The sequence below is a fragment of the Parasteatoda tepidariorum genome, chromosome 5, assembly GCF_043381705.1.
Source record: "Parasteatoda tepidariorum isolate YZ-2023 chromosome 5, CAS_Ptep_4.0, whole genome shotgun sequence".
Lineage (NCBI taxonomy): Eukaryota > Metazoa > Arthropoda > Arachnida > Araneae > Theridiidae > Parasteatoda > Parasteatoda tepidariorum.
Window position 1 is genome coordinate 82719668 of NC_092208.1, and position 20097 is coordinate 82739764.

A 20097-nucleotide genomic window follows, 5' to 3' on the forward strand; every position below is an offset into this window, starting at 1 on the left:
CATCACGTTGCGTAGAGTAAATTTTGTAAGATAGCATTGTCGATTGAATCTTGAACAATATTATAGTCAAATGAGGAAAAATGAATGATAAGTGATTTAATTTCAGTGGCTTTAAGAGAGTGTTTCAAATTAATATAGTTTTTCGACTTAAAATAATTCACTAATTTATAAAATTGTACGTAGTCATATAGTTAACGTCTTTAGAATTTTTCTTTAAATCTGCACACTTGTCGGAACAAATCTGAGTTATGACTCGCACAGATAATTCGTATTACTTAAAATAGAAATAGTCGCTTGATCCTTAAATAAATACAGTCATCATAGAAAAATCTATTTTTCAGGAAGTTAATACAAAGAATAAACTTTCATGGGCAATTAAAACAATATATTAATACAATAAGAAAATTGAACAATAATGGAATATTTATCCAAAATTTAAATTAAATTAAGCAAAAAACTCAAACAATGATGAAATAGTTTTACAAATTATAGAACGTAAAAAAAGGTAATAAATTACTACAAAGACCAAGAGGTATTGGGACACGCAATAATTTAATTCGTATAAAGTTCGAAACTGCAGGTTTCCTTTAGTTATTGCCATTTGTTTCAAATAAATGTTTTACAAGAATTTTATAAGTATAATTTTTATTTATGTTTAGAATAAAGAAATCGTTTGCAGCCTTTCCGCCCGTTCTAAATGTAAATTTTAACAAAGGGAGAGAGGCACTAAAAGTGCGTCTAACTTTACTTGCGCAAAAAGTTCGAGAAGAGAAAAAAAACGTTTGTTGCTTAATCAGTTGTTCGTTTATTGGACGAAATACTTCATCTGTGTTGCATGCAGCCGTCCGAGTAGAAAAAACAAATAAATCACCGACCATTAGCCAACTAAACACCCAGCAACCTGTAGTTTAGATTAAAGTGTCTACTAGATGGCGCTCCTTTACAGTTACTTGCGCAGGAGCTCCTACGCAAGTAATTGTACTCGACCAGCTGCTCTGCTCGTGCGACTGCAGGAAGGCCGTCGTCAGTTTAGTTTGTGACGTACTCGTGTGAGGATCGTTATTCGTTTCGCTCTTGGATTATTCGTGTGATTTTTTTCACCCCCTACTTGAGAAGTTGGGAAACCGAAAAAAATATTTGCGCTATTATTTCTTATTATTTATTTTAAGTGTTTATTGTGCATACTGGATTAACTTCAAGAATAGTGGTGCAACTAGTGCTTTTGTGGATTAACCAATTTTTTTTTTATTGTTTGACTTTTTTATTTATCGTCTGTGTGGTGCGAAGAAATTTTTTTGGTTATTTTTTCCCGATGAGATTATACGAAGATGACTTTGGTGTTGCCATTTGGCTGTGATCAAATATCTAACAATTCTTTATTTTCGGGGTCAAACAGTAATCCAAATTCCAACATGCCCTGTGTGTTCGATAGCGAAGCATTTGATCGGGACTTGGAATCTGCTTTGATGACAGATTGGACATCGGATATTACTGATTATGATATGCCATCGGCAGATTCACCTATCAAAACGCCATCTGGTGAGTTTCTAAAACATTATTTCTTTTCCATTGAGTTGATTATTTACCTTTTATTTAATGGAGTAGCTCTTTTCTTAATTGATTTTTAACAAATCAATCAAAGCTAATAATGTTTTAATTGTTTTATAATGTATTTCTTTATTGCTGCGCTTTATTAATAAGGGTGTTAGTAATTATTTTACACATTTTTAATATTTAATTGAGAATTTATTCATGCATTTTTTTGAGAAATATTTCTATTGTTTTTTTTAGTAAAAGTTTTGTTTTAATATATGTTTAAATCTCGATTGTACCTTTATTAATTATTTTAAATGTAGACATTGCTGTTTATTGTATAAACTTATGTAACTATTTTGTGTAGCTTTGATTATAAATATTTTTTAATAAAAATTTTCAATAATATAATCAAATGAGCAAATAATAGTTCAATTGATTATTTTATGTAATTATTATAACTACTTTAACTATTCAATACATATTATAATGTAATAGTTATCTAAAAATTTCGTAATGCGTTTGGTAATATGTTAAAAGTTGTATATAAAATACATACTGTAGTTTTAATGAAACATTTTAGTTTCGTGCATTAGTAAAATTTATTTTATAATTGTTCACAATCGTTGTTATAATTAATTGCAAATTATTACTGAAGTATATTTTTTTTCAGTTAGTAATTTTAACTGTAATAGTAATTAAAAAATTTCTGATTTCAATTGTTGAGTTAATTACATTAACGTAAAATGTTATATTTTTTGTGAATTTCAGTTATTGTGCTCTGAAATGCAAACATCCAGATTTTTTTTTAAAAATAAAACATCGAGTTAGAAAGAGTTGTCAAAATAATAAATATTAGTAGTTGATCATATCAATTGTAATGGAAGTTAAAGTATTTCAAATTGTCACTTATTTAAAAGTCGTATGCGGAAATGTCAACCCTGATTCTATTAGTAATTTAATACATTTAACTATCTTATAATTTGCTCGTGTAATGAAGCTTTCTATAATGTTAACCTTTTTGTTTTGTACGTGTCTTATAGGGGGCGGGGATCCTTCTTGCGCGACACACTCAGAAAAGTTTTTTCAATTCACTTATTTCCGTTATTTGTTTTCCTTTCAGAGTCACTGAGTTACTCGCGATTCATCACGTTTCTTGAGCTTGTCAAATCAGATCCATTCTCCCTTCCTACCTTCTGTCATGTCATAAGTTGGGGGAGCGCGTCCATATTTAACTCCCGTATTGATTTTCGTTCTCTTTTTTTAATTCCTTTTTCCATGCATAACAGGGTGCTAGAAGTTTTAACATAATTTTAGTAATTCATGAATAAAATGAAGGTCAGGATTTTTTTGTTTTAATTATTTTTATTTTATATGTATAACTTAGGTCGATAATTTCTTTTTTTGCTTAATTAATCATCAATTTATTTTTTGATGATTGGAAATTTTTAGTTAATGGTTTTGTTTCAATTTTGGTGCATTAATACTAATAACGTGTAATTTGTTAATGTTATATTTATTCACATTTTATATTAAGGGTATTTGGTTTTCCATATTGAATAGTTTTAACACGCATTTAATATTTTTCAGCTATTTTTACAGTTTGTGTTTGCTTCAAACTTAAGCAATCATATTGTGGTTCTATTTCTTTTTTAAAATTGTTTAAATCGATTGTTGTTGAATAAAGTTGTTTGTTGTCAAAATTGTGTTTAATGAAAACCTTTAAATTGCCATTGTAACACTTGGTAGAGAAAATTTTACATCATTAATTTTTTATTCTTTTTCTTCATCTGTAAAACATTTCAGAAATAATGATTATTGTTATGAAATATAACATTAAAAGATAAGAATCCTTTCCTGTAAAAACCGGAGTCAGATCATATCTTGCTCGAGCAATTTGTTGGGCAGTTTAAAAAAATTACAGTTATTGGCCCCTAGGTGTCACTACTTCCGAGAGAGGTAGGAAGCGCTTGAAGATGCTTTGACAGCAGACGGAAAAGTTAACGTTGATAGATTTACATATGATATGTCTTATTTGCGTTTATTTTTCATCGCTATATAAAATTGAAGTTAATTTTATTAAAAATTGATAATACGACACATTTGACCAAAATTTTTGCTTCAGAGTTTTAATATTTTGATTGTCTGCTTTTAGTAACGCTAGAGAGAATCTTATTGGTGTAACCATTTAAATATGTATTATATTCATGTTTGTGTAGGTTATACGCTATAAACATCAGTTTTAAATGCTTTTTTGCGCAGAAGTGTTAGAAGCAGGTTTCTCGTTGATGATATTTTAAGATTTAATTGCGTTATCGATAATCTGTAAGAATTTACTTTGTTCTTATACATTTGTATACATTGTGTAAGGCTTGCAAATAGTGTTCAAAATATTGCGGCAATTTGATACTAATGAGTTCGCTGATTTAGTCCCTAATTTAGAAAAGAAATGACAGTGAAATGTTGACTTATTTTAATTTGTTCTATTTTCAGAATAAATTTATGCTTACAACAAATTGGCAAACTTAGTTGAATTAGGATGCAATTTTACATTTCCTATAAAATTGTGCCTGAATGTGGAATATTTAATTAGAGTACAATTTTATATTTTTTTGTCAAATATATATATTAACATTCATATATTTTCATGAAATATATATACTTTCGCAACGCGCATCTAGAATCCCTTCAGAGTATTTAGGTAGGATTCAATTTTATAGTTCCTGTTTGTTAATGGTCCGGCTATACATTTTAAGTCATATTTGAAGTGCGTTATATTATGAATTAGAGGTCATGGATACCTAGAAAAGTAGGTACATAGTTTATAATGAAGTAAAAAGTAATACCATTCAATAAATAATAAAGAAAATGAGATTAAGTAAGTTGCTTTCTCTGGTTCAATACCGTTCATGACTTATTTATCAAGTAGCCAGCGTTCCGAACCGCTTGAATACATCTTCAAGACAAAGAATAAGGTCGTTCCGTGTAATCCATGTATTTTTTCTACCTGAATCTAGGTCATTTCAAGGTCGCTGATCTGTAATTTGTTGGGAATTTACAATGCAACTCCCTTTCACAATCGTTTGCTTCCTGCATTTCCCCTTTCCTAGTTTCCATTTTCTTTCTTCTTTTTTTTCATTATTCGAAATATTTTTAATTTTATTCTTTTTTATTACATTTAGTTTCAGTATTTCTTTCTTTTAATTATGTAACTGGTAGGAAAAAGTCAGTATTTATTAATTTGATTGGTACTTTACTTGGTTTGGCACTCATATTTATAAAGTGAATACTGAACTAGTTATATGTTTTCGTTGTGTTTGTATTTTTTGTGTGACTATTTTATGCTTTTTTGTTTTTAATTTATTTATAGAATTTGAATCTCTGTCTTTTTTTTCTTCATTTCTCTTTCTTTTTAATGTATTGGACATTTAATAAAATAAAAATGCTAAAATTTGCAGAACGAGTTGTCTAAATTGCGAAGAAAGTAACTAAATGTCTGCGTTTCTTATATTATTATATTTTTGATTTAATAATTTCTGTTCGTATTTTTCGTATGATAAATTTTTTTCGCCGAAATTAAAATATATAAAGCAGTTTTAAAAACACTGTACACACTTTTTCTCATTTTTAGCTTTATAATTTCAATTATTTTATATAAATTAGTAATATTTTTAAGTAATAATATAATTTGAAATCATTTTGTAAATCGGGTGAAATTTTATCCTTAAATGCTAAGGATAAATGCTAATTTGTTTTAATGAAGTGTTAGAATATAAGTACTATATAAAGACATATTATATTGATAAAACATTTCTTTCTTAACATGCTTAAAGGGTTGAAATAATTTGTGAACATATATTATATTCTATCAGAAGTATTTAATAAAAATGACACGTTGTACGAGGTGTTAAAATATTTTATTGATTGTTAATAATAATTTTATATTAATTTAAACGTGAAACTTTGAATTGTAAGCATTAAATTAAATGCGTGCACAAAAGTGTTCACAATTTAACTGGATACACAATATAATCATCTTGTAAATAGATAAAATAAAGAGAACCTTGTTCACGCAATAGTAATTGTACTTGCTCTGAAAGGGGAAATAAAAAAAAACTTAATCGATTTTTTAAAGGGAAGGGCTCGTACTCAAATTGAACTAAGAATTAGGAGTTGTTTCAATATCTATAACTGTTATAGTTTTACATTAGGTATACAAACTTAGTATGTATAAGTATTTTGATTTCTTAAGTAAATTTGTAGCTATTTGTTAGTGTCGAATTTAATGTATATATTACTTGGGTATCGTAAATTTATTAGATGTTCCTTATAGTTAATGACATAATTAATACAATTAAAAAGCAAAAACATAACTTGCATTTTGAAGATCCGCGTATAACCCTTTCACTCACAGGTGAATAGTTGCATTAAATTTAAATGACGTTAACTAATTGTGAATTTTCTTGAATTAGGTACCCTTTTATTTGCATGATTTAATTGCATGTTTTGTTTTGCGTGTTTTTCGGGCAGTGTGGAATTATCTGCAAGATGGTGTTAAAATTAATGTCTCGCATCCCTATTTTTCTGGCTCTTTTTTTAAAAGTTCAAATGATAGTTTTTTTTTTTGCACCATTTTACACTATTTGTGTAGTGCAGCATAACTGTAATAATTTACATATCGTGTGAAATAAATCCAGATATGTTTTTACAGTAATTTTCATTTGAGCCATTTGAATATTCTATTCAATGCTATTGTGTTTTGTTTATTCTAAGTCTCGGCTCAATTGTCAAAATAATCGCACGTATGTATGCACATTCGCACGTTTAACTGTCCTCCATTTTAACTCCGACACAGTTGAGAGATGTGACGACATGTTTATGATATCGACGTCACACCGGGATCCTGCCTTGATAGTTTGACGTCACTGGAGCTGCGTAAAGGACGACTGTAAGTTCTCAGCTGACTGTAGAGGATTTAAAGCTTATCTCCCACGCTTTGACATTTTTTTTTTGTGTTGTTATGCAATAAAGGTCTGCACGTGTTGAACGTAAACCAATTTATTGCTTATCGCCGCCTGAGAATTATTTAAATTATTTTTATTTGAATCTTTTTTTCTTTTGAATGCGTATAGGGGAATAAATGATATTAGCCACCTTCGAACATCGTGAATCAAAATTTATTACGTGAAACAAAATGAATAATAACTAGAGTGTTGCCAATTGAAAAATAAATACTCGAGTCTATGGTGCCACGTGCGAGAGATACATATGATTATAATCGCTTTGATATTTGTTAGTAATTCATTATAGTAACAATATAATTTAGAAATTATTATTGCTGTGTTTTGTAACGAAAAGTATTATGATACCTGTTATGAAAAGTATGATACCTGTTTAATTGAAATACAGATGAGCTTTTCACAGATTTAGTTTGATTTGTAAGTGAAATTTTTTTTAAAGAAAAGAACGGAAACATTGGAAAGTGAAAGTATAAGTTAAAAAAAGTATAGGACATAGTTTTTTTCTTTTTTCATTGATTGCCCTATATTACTGCTTTATTTTATGTAAACCAAAAACGTGAATTTTTCTGTGGTTTTAGAAGTAAAGCTCACACGTATAGTTGTGGACTGATTTATTTATTATTATTAATTTTTTTTTTAGGTTAACGATGCAAATGGCAAATGTAAATAAAAATAAGTGGAAAGTGGGATAAAACGAAAAAATAGGTAGTGCAAAAAAATGAAACATAAAATTATAAAAGACTTTTTTTTATTGATTGCCTGTGATTACTTTAAGCAAAGTGTGAATTTTTCAGTGTTGACCCAACACACAAATTTAGTTTAATTTGTAGATTGTTGCAATTTGAGTGGAAGAAAAACAAAAACAATGGAAAGTTTAAAAAATAATAAGGGAGAAGGGCCAAAAACAAAAAGGGGAAAAAAAAAGCTATTTTTTTGTTTTGTTTATTTTCTCAAACAAAAGATTTATTGATATAAGCGTAAATCTGTTTTATTTACGCTTTCTGCTTTTGTTCAGCATTAATAACATAAAAGTTGTCTTTTTAAAAATTTTATTTTAATGACGTGTTTGTAGTTAGTTCTTTTACACGATTTTGAATTGTAATTGGATTTTTTTTTTATTTCTTTATTCACTGAGAGTGATAAGTTAAGTCTTTAGTTTGTCGTCTTTTGGTAATGTTAATAATTATAATTGTGATTGTATTTCTAGTTTTAAGACAAAAACCACTGATATTTTTAAGTGTTATTTTCCTCCTTTAATTGGATTAGAAATTTTTTTTCCTTTTTATATCACGGCAATGATATTATTATGTATCATTTTTCTCGATAGAACGGAAGTAATTGTTATTTTCAGAAGAAGGCAGTGGTACTGATAGGCTATTTTCTTCTATAAAATGGGGCAATTTCTTCTTTGATAACTCCTTGTACATGCGGTGGATTTTTTTAAAATTTTTTTTATTTTTAAAAAAGCATACTGTTGTAAGTATATAGAGTGATTTTGGGCTTAAACCTAACTCATGTTTATCTTCGTTCTTTTCGGTTGAAAACAATAACCATAACTGAACTTGCTCTAGTTATGTTGGAGTTCTTCCACAATTTTACCGTAAATATTCTTCATGAAACAACGGTTTCACTTCAAAAATACGTTCAACGTTATCAGCATTTTAAAAAGGGGGTGGGTTGGGATAATAATAATAATAAAACTCTGAAGGTATGTCAGACAAAAATATAACCCTAAATTCTAGAACATAATTAAAGATTAATCTTTAATAACTCATCCATCCTTACATTACTCATTCGTGTTCTATTTACAGGTGCATTATGATTTATTTCTGCAGTTTGGGCTAAAATATTTAAGTTTGAAGATTAAACTAGAACAAGTGAGATAATGTCATTTTCCGAACGAGACGTTTTTATGTGGCTCTAATAAATCTCCGAAATGCATTGCTTTCCACTTGAGTGAAGGTGCAATTAGCTGTTATTTAAGGGAGGCGTTAACCGCAACTGTGTTTATTTTACTTACACAAGAATTTTCCTGCTTTCGTTTTCACCGTAAATCCGCTATCACCAAAGGTAGAAGAGGAGGAACGTGAGGTTGCCTAGCTTCACCTTCCTAGTCGACCCCATTCAAAAAGTCGTTTGACACAATGCCCTGATTCCGAACGAAACCCACTTTGCTGAAGTTGACATTGTCCCCGTTTCTTCTCACTTGCCCTTTAGGTGTCATGCTCTTGCTGCTGTCATCAAATTAGTGATTAAAACCATACTAGTGAAAACGATAGTTTGTTAGTGTCGAACATTAAAAATCGTTCCATCTAGGATAGTGTCAAGTTTTTGAAAAGCAAATGATTAGCTTCATTCCAAAGTGTAAAGAACGTGTTCGTGTTTTTATCAAAAGTATGTTTTAAGCGTTAAGCCTAATTTGAATCTGCACCAAAGAATCCAATCCATATTAAGTGTCGTATTATTTATTAATGCAGATTTTATTCCAGTTGATTTGCAAAAATATTTTTGTTCTTGCTACAAAATGTTGAAATATCATATTTTTAAAATGTTAAATTCTAACAGAAAAATTTCAGAGAAATTTTTGAATGGTCATTGCATTGTTTTTAAAATGTTAAATTCCAGCTGCAGATTTGCATTACAAATCTGTGGTCTCGCTATCAAATTTTTAGAGACAATTACCTCGTTTTCTTAAATTGTTAAATAAGTTTTGAAAAATATAATAATCGTACTTTAACAATTTTTTCAAATAGCATTAATTCCAGTTCTTAACATCATGAAATGATTTAAAAGTGTTGGAAAAATTATCTTACTTACAAAAATTTTATTGTTAAGTAATATTCCATAAACGGTCATTTTTTTCGCTAACATTTTTATAGTCTTTTAGTTTTTATTAATCAATTCTATACATATAAAGATTCTAAATTAATTTTAAAAAGCCTTCATCGTTAAAATGTTATTGTAACTGGTGTGCTAAATTTTCATAAAACTCAGTTAAATCTTGTAAATTTATATTTTCTTAAGTTATTTTTCAATAAAGAATATTATCTACTTTTAAAATGTTCTGTATTTGAACTATCATCAAAAAATTTTTTTAAAGTGTTAGTTTTTAAAAATCTTCGTTGAATATTTTGGTTATAGACTTATACATTTTTTATGAAGTTAGTGTATATTTACAGTTGTTTTTGTCAGGAATATTTAAAAGAGTGTGATGCATTGTTTTATTGATTAGCAAGCCATAGTTACAGTAATGTGTCTCATCGAATATTAATATAACTTTGCATAAAAGAACAAACAATTTCATTACTTTTAGCATTTTATTGTCATTAGGACGAAGTTTGCTCACACATTATCCATGTTTACTGAATGGCTCGATTCTTTCGAAACATGACGAGATATATCCTTTTTAAATTTCAGTTCTTAACGTAGTAAAATGTTAAGTAACACAAAACTGAATTCACAAAACTGAATGCTAGAATCTCCCCAAACCTCGTTTGTGCGAACTTTCATATTCTAACTCTCCTGTTAAACCTTTTTCAGAAGTTATAAAATGTATTTTCAAATTAAACAAAGCTCTAATGGTCGTATTTTTTTTGTAGGTTCCAATGATTTAAAAAGGAAGTCTTCAGATGTTGAAACCGAGCAACAACCTTCTAAAAAGCTCCGAGTGACTGTTACCGACGAGGTATCACCCATTCAGTCTGAAATAGTGTCATCTTCATCTAGTTCCAATGATGTCTCTCCGGTTCCATCTTCCCAGTTCGAACCTTCTTCCTTGCAGTCCAGTAGCAGCTCATCATCTTCATCATCGTCAGAAGGTGGTCAAGACGATGAAATGTCTGTGGACGACGAGGACTACCTGCCACGTCGACGGGGTCCTCAAATGTGGAACTCACGGCAAAGATGGAAGGACGAGCGGAAGAAAGTACTCAAAATGTCCATCAACAAACTGGCAGACATTGAAGATCCTGAGCTTTGTCTCCTCAGATCGGTTCTCATCAACAACACCATCAAGAAATTGCACCTGGACATCAGGAATGAAAGGCAAGCCAAGTTGCGGCAAAGACAACAAAGAATAGACTTTTTCTCTGAACGATACTCTCCATTTGCTAGTACTCAAAACGAAGACAATAACGCCATTTCTGATTGCTTCACAATCGACTTCAGCAATGGCAGTAACACTAATACGTATAACAGTAACGCCAAACAAAACTCAGCGCCAAGCAACTCAAACAGTGCCGATTTCCATGATGATAGCTCGTGTGATGAGATGTTTGGTATCAACGATGACTTTTTACGTGTGCCCATTCCTGACAGACGTGTGTCCAGCCCGATTCCAACTAGCTCTGAGAACCGCAGGACCGAACCTAGAGACTCCTCATCGGCTAGTGATTCAACAAACTCTTGCTGTGATACAAATCGTGGCTCTTTCCAATCAACGCAAAACAATTCTCAAACAGTTGGCACCGCGACGACGCCTCCTTCCTACCCCCAGGCAACAACAGTGACGTCGCCGCCCCACAGCAACAGACGAGCGCCCCTCTCCAGCAGTGGCAGCCAGTGTGCAATGCAATATAGAACTAATCGAGATTTGGGGGTCGGGGAGGTTTCTTTTCCTCCAAGAGTTCCCATCCTAGACTCAGTTGTTTATCACAGCCTTTTGGCGTCCTTAGAATCTTCCTGAACATCAATCATTCCTTAACTGCAACTGCCCTTCCCCTCTTTCTCCTCTTCTGCTTTAAGGCACACAATACACACTAAAAAAAGAATGTTTTGGACCTTTAATCAATATAAAGCATTGCTTTTACATTGTTATTTATTTATTTATTATTTATTGAGTACCTTTTTTTAAAAATTTGCAATTGATTATTGAAGAGAGAAAAATTGCAATATGTAATTTATAAATATTATTATCGTATAATTTATAATTATTATATTAATATTTTCGCCATTTGTATTTCCTTGAGAATTAAGTTCATTATTATTTAAATATGTTTTGAAAATTATTAATTAATTTTTATTTACCAAAATAATTATTAATTATTTTTTGTAATTATTTGGGTAATATCTTTACCAAGTTTATAGTAAATCATTAAGTATGAACTGTCAGCAAATATGAAAAATTATAGACTGGATTCAAATAACTTCAGTTTATAATTCATTTCTTATGAAAAGTAAAGCCCTAGTATAAATGTTTATAAAATTATAATTTCTCATTGATGGAAAATCATATCTATTATCGTAATTCTGTTCTGTTAATATTTCATCGCCTGTTTCTCTTTCGTAATTCTGTATGTAAAAGTTAGCTAACTTTAAACTTGGGCACATTTTGTACATCAATACAAGTGAAATTATTAATATTCCTGAACATATATATTATATTAATTAAATAAAATATCGTAAACAATTGTGAAATATTGATAGTCAAATTCTGATATCGTCCAGCTCTATTCAGTGATTAAGACTTTCATACTTAATGAATTTGATTTATAATTCAATTCTTAATTTAGCAAATTCTGAAAAAAAATAATTGGGTATTAAACCTATATTCAGTATTTTTTTTCTTCAGTAGATTATGCATTATTTGAGAGAGCATTAAAGTGTCTAAAGTTTTATAAAATGATAAACAAAAACAGGTGACAGATATGTCGGGGACCAAGTGCGAGCTATGTCAAAACATTTTGTTAAAATTGGACAATTTAATTGGTTAATGTGTTTGTGTGCTCATAATGGAGAAAGATGACAAAAGGTTCGAATTATGGATTATGACTGTTAATTGTAAAACATGTATATAGAGTATTGCTTCAATTGTTATGTGCTTTATGAACTTATTAGTCATTTTTTTATTCTCTTTACTTCCCTGGTTTGATGCAAATGAATAGTATTTTCTATGGAGTTTAAGAATGAAACAACATTGTTTAGTTTTTATCCTGATTTTTATTGCATTTTAAATTGAATTAAATTATTTTTAAATAGAAAAAAAATGTGAAGTAATATAGTTAATCATGTAATAATTTTTTTTTTTCAGGACAGATAATCTTAATTATTTTGTATACTCTGTTGCAAGTTTATTAAATAAGAATAAATTTTTTCAAAAAAAAACTTATTTTCCCCAAGGTGATGTGAAAATTAAACAACTTCATAGTTGCTATTTATTTGACTATATTTTAAAAAACATGCAAGCATTAATCTTTGCCATTAGTTGCCACTTATTTGTTCAGAATCGCTACTAAAAATGGCAGAGAAAACAAATATAAAAATGAGTAAAAATTAAACAGTAAATCACTTAATTAAAGTCACTTACTTTAATATGTTTGCATGATATAAATATTAAGCTGTTATAAGTTGCCACTTATTTGTTCAGACTTGCCACTATAAGCTATAGGAAGAAAAATGAGTTACAGTGTGTATGAAAATACAGTGTGTATGAAAATGTACTCTATAACAAATCTCAATCATATAACTGTAGACTTTACCCGATGCAATATATATTTTTCCATAAGAGCTCATGATATAAAGATTAAATAGCTTCATAATTTTGCTAATTATTTGTTCAGAATTTCTCTAAAATGCCTAAAGAAATATCATAAATAGGCTTATTAATCAAAATTGTATCGCTATCGTACGATAGTAATTTTTATTCTCGTTGCAAAGCTATTTAAACTAATAAGTTATTTTGATTTTATATTTAAATTGCAAGCATATTCTCGAATCAAACATCGTTAACAGGTTTTATTCTTTAAAAATAAAACACTGAACATTTTAGAATGCAAAGAATACTGTTTCATGGATAAAAAAAATAGTATAATTATGCATGTTACTATTACTTACATTGCCAAAATGTGGCATCATTTCTATTTATAATTGCTATTTCATATTATGCAACAGAGTAATACAATTTTTATTTACTAATATTTTTATTTTATTGTTCTTAAATACTTTTAAGAATATAGGCTAAGACTGATCTCAATTATGGTGTACATTTTAATTGCATAAATTTATCATTTGTCTAGAGTGCTAGTTAATTATCTGAGCTATATATTAAAATTAAGAATCTAGCAATGTTTTAAATATGTACATTTATAAATAATATATCGGACCAACTGACATATAGGTCTTCGTTTTTAAGAGTTTTATACTGATAAATAAATGAGGTTTGAAGCCATGAAACTTCATTTTTTTGTAATATATCTGTAATATATTTGGCTAATATATATTTTAAAATTTACTCTGGTTTTCAGAAATCAGATACGCCAATTTGTGTCATAAAATGCATACAAAGTTATCAAAAGGTATTAAATTGTTTGAAAGCTAACAACGACCAGAGTGCATTCTTTAAAATCAGATTAAAGAGTTGAATGTTGTTTATTTGACAGATTGAGATAATTATAGCAATCAAAACAAAAAATGCTCCATTTCTTTGCTCAATTCTTCGTTTAAAAATGTAGCAATTTTAAAATTATAATTTAATATATGTAAAGTGTCTTGATTTATATCAAATATATTTTATTTATGAATGCCATTTTAAGATAGTCTAAATTATAAGAAGTATTTTTTATTTAAGAGAAATTTTATTTATAGTTGCATATTTTAATTGCGATGCATTGTACTTCAGTGCAATTTTCTAATTTGAAAGCAAGATTATAATTTTTTTTAAATTCTTATTTAAAATAGATATCTATCTAGTCTGATCAATATTTATAGTTATTTAATATAATAAATTAATATAACTTATTATTGTTATTTTTTTTAAAATTGCGTGCTTTTTAAATGTTTAATAAAAATTCTGACTATAAATTAAATCAATTCAACTTGCGAAAATTATTTTATGAATTCAACGGATATAAATTATGAATGAATTAAAATTTGTGCATGTGGAAACGTTTAAATAAAGGGCGAAGGAGGTATACTTAGATTTTTGAATCTAATACAACAATGGATCAAAAAGTAAATGTAAATTAAATTTTACATTTTAATTTATCAGAGACTTAGTAACCATTAACTTTGTAAACAATAGGTTTCAATTAACAAAATTAGATCAAAAATTCTAAAACGTTTTTAAATTGCTGCAAAATTTCTTCCAAAGATGCCTTGAACAAATTGTTACGATATTTTGCATTATTTTATTTCATAAAATATTTTTGATTCATTCATAAATTTTTTTGTTTTGTTTTAAAAAAGAAGCCCATTTAGTTTATATTGAATCATTTTATTGTTGGATAATTGCTTTTACACGAACATGATTTGAAACTCATGGACAATCAGAATTGCACAAGTTAGATAACGCCCTCTGGTGTGCATTATCTCAGTTTAAATGCTGTTATGTAACGAACAAAATGTTTAGAGTTAAATGTTTCTTAATATTATTATCTATGCAAAATACCCTATCCCCTATGCAAACAGAATTGGCTACTACATTTATATAAAATATTCTGTCGGTAAATTGGTATAAGGGTCCTAACTTTATCAAAAATTAGTCATTCAGAATGTTGGAGAAAAATGTTGATTGATGAAATTGATTGTTCAGATGTGTTGTGAAGTAAATGTGATTTGACGCATTTCAAACTGCAAGACTTTCTCTAGAGATTTTAAATAAAATTCAAATGATACTGATACATGAATAAAGCAAAAAGGCGCGAATAAAACACTTCGATAAACAAAAAATTTATTTTGTGTGGAAGGTTCTTGTTTATATCAGGGCTAAAGAGAATACAAGGGCTAGTTCACTCCGCTCTTAGAGCTGATGCTACGATTTCCCTCCTCATGACGTCACTGTGTCCACAGATCTCGGAGATCGCAAGCAAAGATATGATAACTTTGCATCTTTCTCTTTGTAAAAATAAGTTAGACTTTTTCTGGTTATTAGCCTTCAACCTTTACGTAATTAACACATTATTTCCGTTCATAAACATAGTTCAAAAAAAACTTTCTTGGTTATTATATTAAAAAAATACCATTTTAAACTTATAAAAATGTTTTGCTAGTTGGTGAAAATGACACGATAAATATTTTATTTTAAAAAGTTCAGTTTTAACTTTAACTATTAAGAAAAATGAAGGCATATATCGACACTTTTTTTATCTACATATTCTTTTATAACGATAAGTTAAGTTAAATTTAGAATCCCTGATTTTAAAATATGTCGTTAATAGCAATTTGTTCATACTTCATCATTAGGAAACATCAACCTTAAACACTAATTACTGAAACAAAATAATAATTTAGGTTCATAATGACATTAGAAATTTTGCAATTGTTTATAGACATTTAAATTTACGATGATATAATTTATAGATATTTAAATTGAAGAGAATATAATTTTTAAAAAAAATCATAAATATTTAGAATAACTACTAATTATTTAGAATAAGCTAATTTCTTAAATCCCGCCCCCCCCCACCTCCAATGTTTAGTATCATTTTTTGTCAATTCTGAAACTTGTGTTATGCTGGTTAAGCAGTTATAATGTTGCAAGTCACATTTACTGGTTGTATAATTCATTACATTGTATCAATTGCTGAAAAGAAACACTGTGATACTCTTTGCCATGAGAGAAACGGAGAAACATTCTTTGCTTGAGACCAGTGGTCGTTAATTATGTTTATATTGTACGTATCAATCCTTTGTTGTGTTTATTTAGTTCCCTTTTACTTAAATGTGCGAGACTCTTTTAAAGATTTCTATTCAAAAATGGAAGTTCTTTTATGATAAATTCGTATGTTCTTTAATGAAGAAAATGACAGATAATTTTTTTTCCCAACCCTAATCTTTACAACTGACTTCAGTTATTAAAAAGCTATGTAATCTGCTTAAAATAAAAACAGTGAGAATGATACCTGGAATTTAAAAAGCTGAATTGATACTTAATGCTTATTAATACTGATACTTAATTGAGAATGATACTTAAATGAAAATAATACATAGATAATACGTTATCTCAAACGGACTTGACATGTTCATATCAACGTATTGTCCCGAGCTGGGTTATACGTTGATACGAATTGTCAGTTTGAGATTATACCAGTTCTTTTTAATCGATTCAAAAATCAAAACGGTAATTCGATAACTGATAAAAATATTTGAGTCAATATATTATATCAATAATAATTATTAATTAGATTCCAATCTACAAATTCGAATCAAATCGTTGATTCAAATCTCATTTCAGTTGAATTGATTAAGTGTATGGATTTTAATTCGAATTTATATTTATTTCTAATGTTTCAATTATTTCCAAAAAGTATCAATCTACTTGTAAAATTGTATTATTAGTACTGCCATATTAGTTCAAATCGAATTTATTGATTCAAACAATCCAAATTTACTGAATTTGAGTTATGAAAATCTTATTTACGGATTTTGTATTTTTTAAAAGTAATTCTTATTGAATAGAAATCTTTGAAGTCTCGTACTGTGTAATGGATTGAGGTTTTTTTAATTTCCTTTGGTGTTTTCTTATCGCATATTACAACGATGACTGCAAGTGTTTGGGGAAAAAAAATGGTTTACAAAAACGCTCATGATTTGAAATTTTGTACTTGATGCCAAATATGCGAATCACTCGCAGTCAGTTTATGATAAAAGCTGTACATTGAGCTGCAATACTATATAATAAATGCATATTATAAAAACAAACAATTGTCTTATGTTTTTGTTGTCTTACATGTCTTTATGTTTACACAAATGCTCGTTTACTTAACGCTGTTTTCCGAAGCTCTGTCGCCAAGGAAAATAATGCCATACTTTTAAGTGCTTTACGCTTAAAGCAATGCGATGATTTTAAACTATATATGTTATCTTGCCGTGAAGAATTATTTGAGCTTCTGAACAGACAAATAACTTAAATATTTTAAAAGTTATAAACTATTTTAAAAATCGCCAATTCGGTGAATTTTTTCCACCCAGTTGAAAACTATCAAGATCACTACTTTAATCACAGTTTTTGCAAATTTTTATGAGCCCAAGTAATTCTTTAAGGTAAGTTTTAAAATTAAAAAAAAAAATTGACCACAAATGCTTTTAATTTTCACAAAACTGTGGCTTTTCACCTTATTGACGTTTTGGGCCATTTGCAAAGTAAGAGTAGACAACACTGACTTTAGATAGGCTAAACTTGATCTAATAGTCATGGGTAATAGTTTTAAACTCACAACAGTTATAAAAATAGCATACTGCTTGCAAAAAAGCATTTCGTATTACGACGGAGTCTTCTAAACGTAATTTTGGAGAATTTTGACTGGGCTAATTTACAATCCAGCGGCCTATAACGACTCACTATCTTTTTTGAAAATTTTTCTCTTAGCTGTAGTTGGTCCTAATAACAATGCAAGCTTTTATTTCTTTTAAAGTTTGTTACCCGAACTGAAAAGTCATGAATCAAGTTTTATTTTTCGTTCAATAAATTGCTTTACAGAAGAGCGGATCGTTAAAGGCTGCTGGATCGGAAAATCGCGCTCCGTTCCTTCTTGGTCAGTTAAGCTCTTTGAAGATGTAGTATATCATGACTCCAAATCCGCATGTAAACTTCTATATTATCGATGCATTATGACAGGCAGAACTGCCTTGTTTCTACAAAATAAATCTTTATAATATAATATACACTTCTTTATTTTTTTGTAAAAAGTCGTTTGAAAATAATATAATGCACCCATATGAGAAGTGCAGGACCCAAGAAATACTGCAATATTGTCTAAGTTCTCTAAGTATTAAATTTAGGTAATAATTTAGAATCTGTTCAACAGCCATTAAAATCACACAAACCACAGTTGGAATATTTCAATATAGTTGGTTGCAGAAATATTAAAATTATTTCCATCTCTGACGTGAGATAAATTGAAAATTCATCCCAATGCTCCAATGCGTTCTGTACTACTTCCTCACACACCTGGTCTCACAGTGAACTGGTCATAAGGACACAGTTCCCAGTAGAACACCGAAGTCAAGCATCACTAGCTGCGGTCAGTAAGCGGATGTGTGACCACTTTGATCAGCCTGCGTAGGAACCGAAGGTGCACGGTATTGGACCTCATTAAACTGTTCTACCGTAAAGTGCTCGACTTCGAGCGCAGGTCGTCGGGCTACTAAACTATGGGAGCCATCCGCATGCAGAGGATCGAAATTGCGATGGCATGTCTTCGGATCATCCTCAGGGATGTTTCCCAGACCGTCGCCTATAACCCATTGTGGATTTCTTGTGCGATGTAAATAAAGTACCTACCTCCTCACACACCTCTCGATTCGTAAGTTGAGTGTCGTATGATATATTTATGCTATTGCCTGAAAAAGGTAAGCTCCATCCTCAATAATTAGTATGGCAGTATGCGGCACCATAGCACCGTTTATTCTTGAAAAATTTGCAATCATTTCAGAATGATTAAAAAAACAAGTCTAAGTAATAACTTTTTAATTAAGTTTTTATTTCTATAAAAGTACATAATCATTCTAAGTAAATAATTAACGTATAACTAACTATTCATCACGCTTAAACTATCACTTTAGTTAAGACTGACTGAAAATGATTCTTAATAAATCCTGATGAACCTAAACAAGTCACGCAGTGGACTGATCACAAAGACACGGTTGCCATTAGAACACCGAAGTCAAGCATCGCTGGTTGCGGTCAGTAAGCGAGTGGGGGACCACTTGATCAGCCTGTGTAGGGACTGAGGATCCTCGTTAAACTGCTCGACTTCGCATGCTATCAAAGCAGGGGAGCCATCCCCTCTCTTCAGAGGATCAAAATTGTGATGGCAAATCTTTAGATCATCCTCAAAGATGTCTCCTAGATCGTCGCCAATAGACCATTTTGTAGCTCTAATACGTCGTAAATAAAGTACTACTAATACTAGATCGATTTTAGAAAAAAAAATAAATAAATAAAACTGCCTAACCACGCCATTTTGGTTTCAGGTGGCCAAAATCGAACTATTTTTCCCGCGGTCTTACTAGTATCTATACTGCAAATTACGTTAAGTTTTGTCCCGCAGTTTTCTTGCTTTCGGCATAAAATTATGGCCGCCCTGTACAGTTACGGCTATAATACTTGAGCTGTTGCGTTTGCTCTTGATCGAAAATATATTAAAATGATTTTATGCCACGAAAATTAAATAAATAAATTAATTGAAAATAAATAATTTATTTTAGATGCGATTTCTGCCTTAAACGCGAAATAGGTAAAAAACATTTTTCTAAATATCAAATATTAAATTCACGTGAGATTGAGTTCGCATTAAAAGGGGAAATAAAAAGGAAATTAAGCGGAAGTGGTAAAAATTTTTTCCCTTGATGATTTCACAACTTGTTCAGCTGACAGGAAAAAAAAAAGAAAAAAGAAGGAACATATTTAATGAAGAGATGATGCTGGGTAAATAAATTATGAATGTGGACCGAAATCCCCTTCCGCATTTTGGCCGATCGCATTCCGCGATTCACCTGACTGATTCCATTTCATGGAAGAACATCTCGGAGGAGTGGTAGGGAGGATGTCAATATTCCGATTATACTTATTGATCCTTTCATTATATACGATCTCCACACACGTATA

At 29.6% G+C, this 20097-nt stretch overlaps 1 protein-coding gene across 2 annotated transcripts; it reads left to right on the plus strand.

Annotated features, from left to right (window-relative positions):
• The first annotated feature begins 947 nt into the window (after positions 1-947).
• On the plus strand, positions 948-17192 carry LOC107451223 (uncharacterized). 2 transcript variants are annotated; one of them, XM_016067249.3, is made up of 2 exons: positions 948-1539; positions 10154-17192. In XM_016067249.3, the coding sequence occupies exons 1-2, from the start codon at positions 1329-1331 to the stop codon at positions 11236-11238; spliced, it is 1296 nt and encodes a 431-aa protein (XP_015922735.1). In that variant the 5' UTR covers positions 948-1328; the 3' UTR covers positions 11239-17192. The 2 variants fall into 2 exon arrangements, with proteins under 2 accessions (XP_015922735.1, XP_071036791.1); XM_071180690.1 differs by lacking the exon at positions 948-1539 and adding an exon at positions 8882-8948.
• Positions 17193-20097: the final 2905 nt, after the last annotated feature.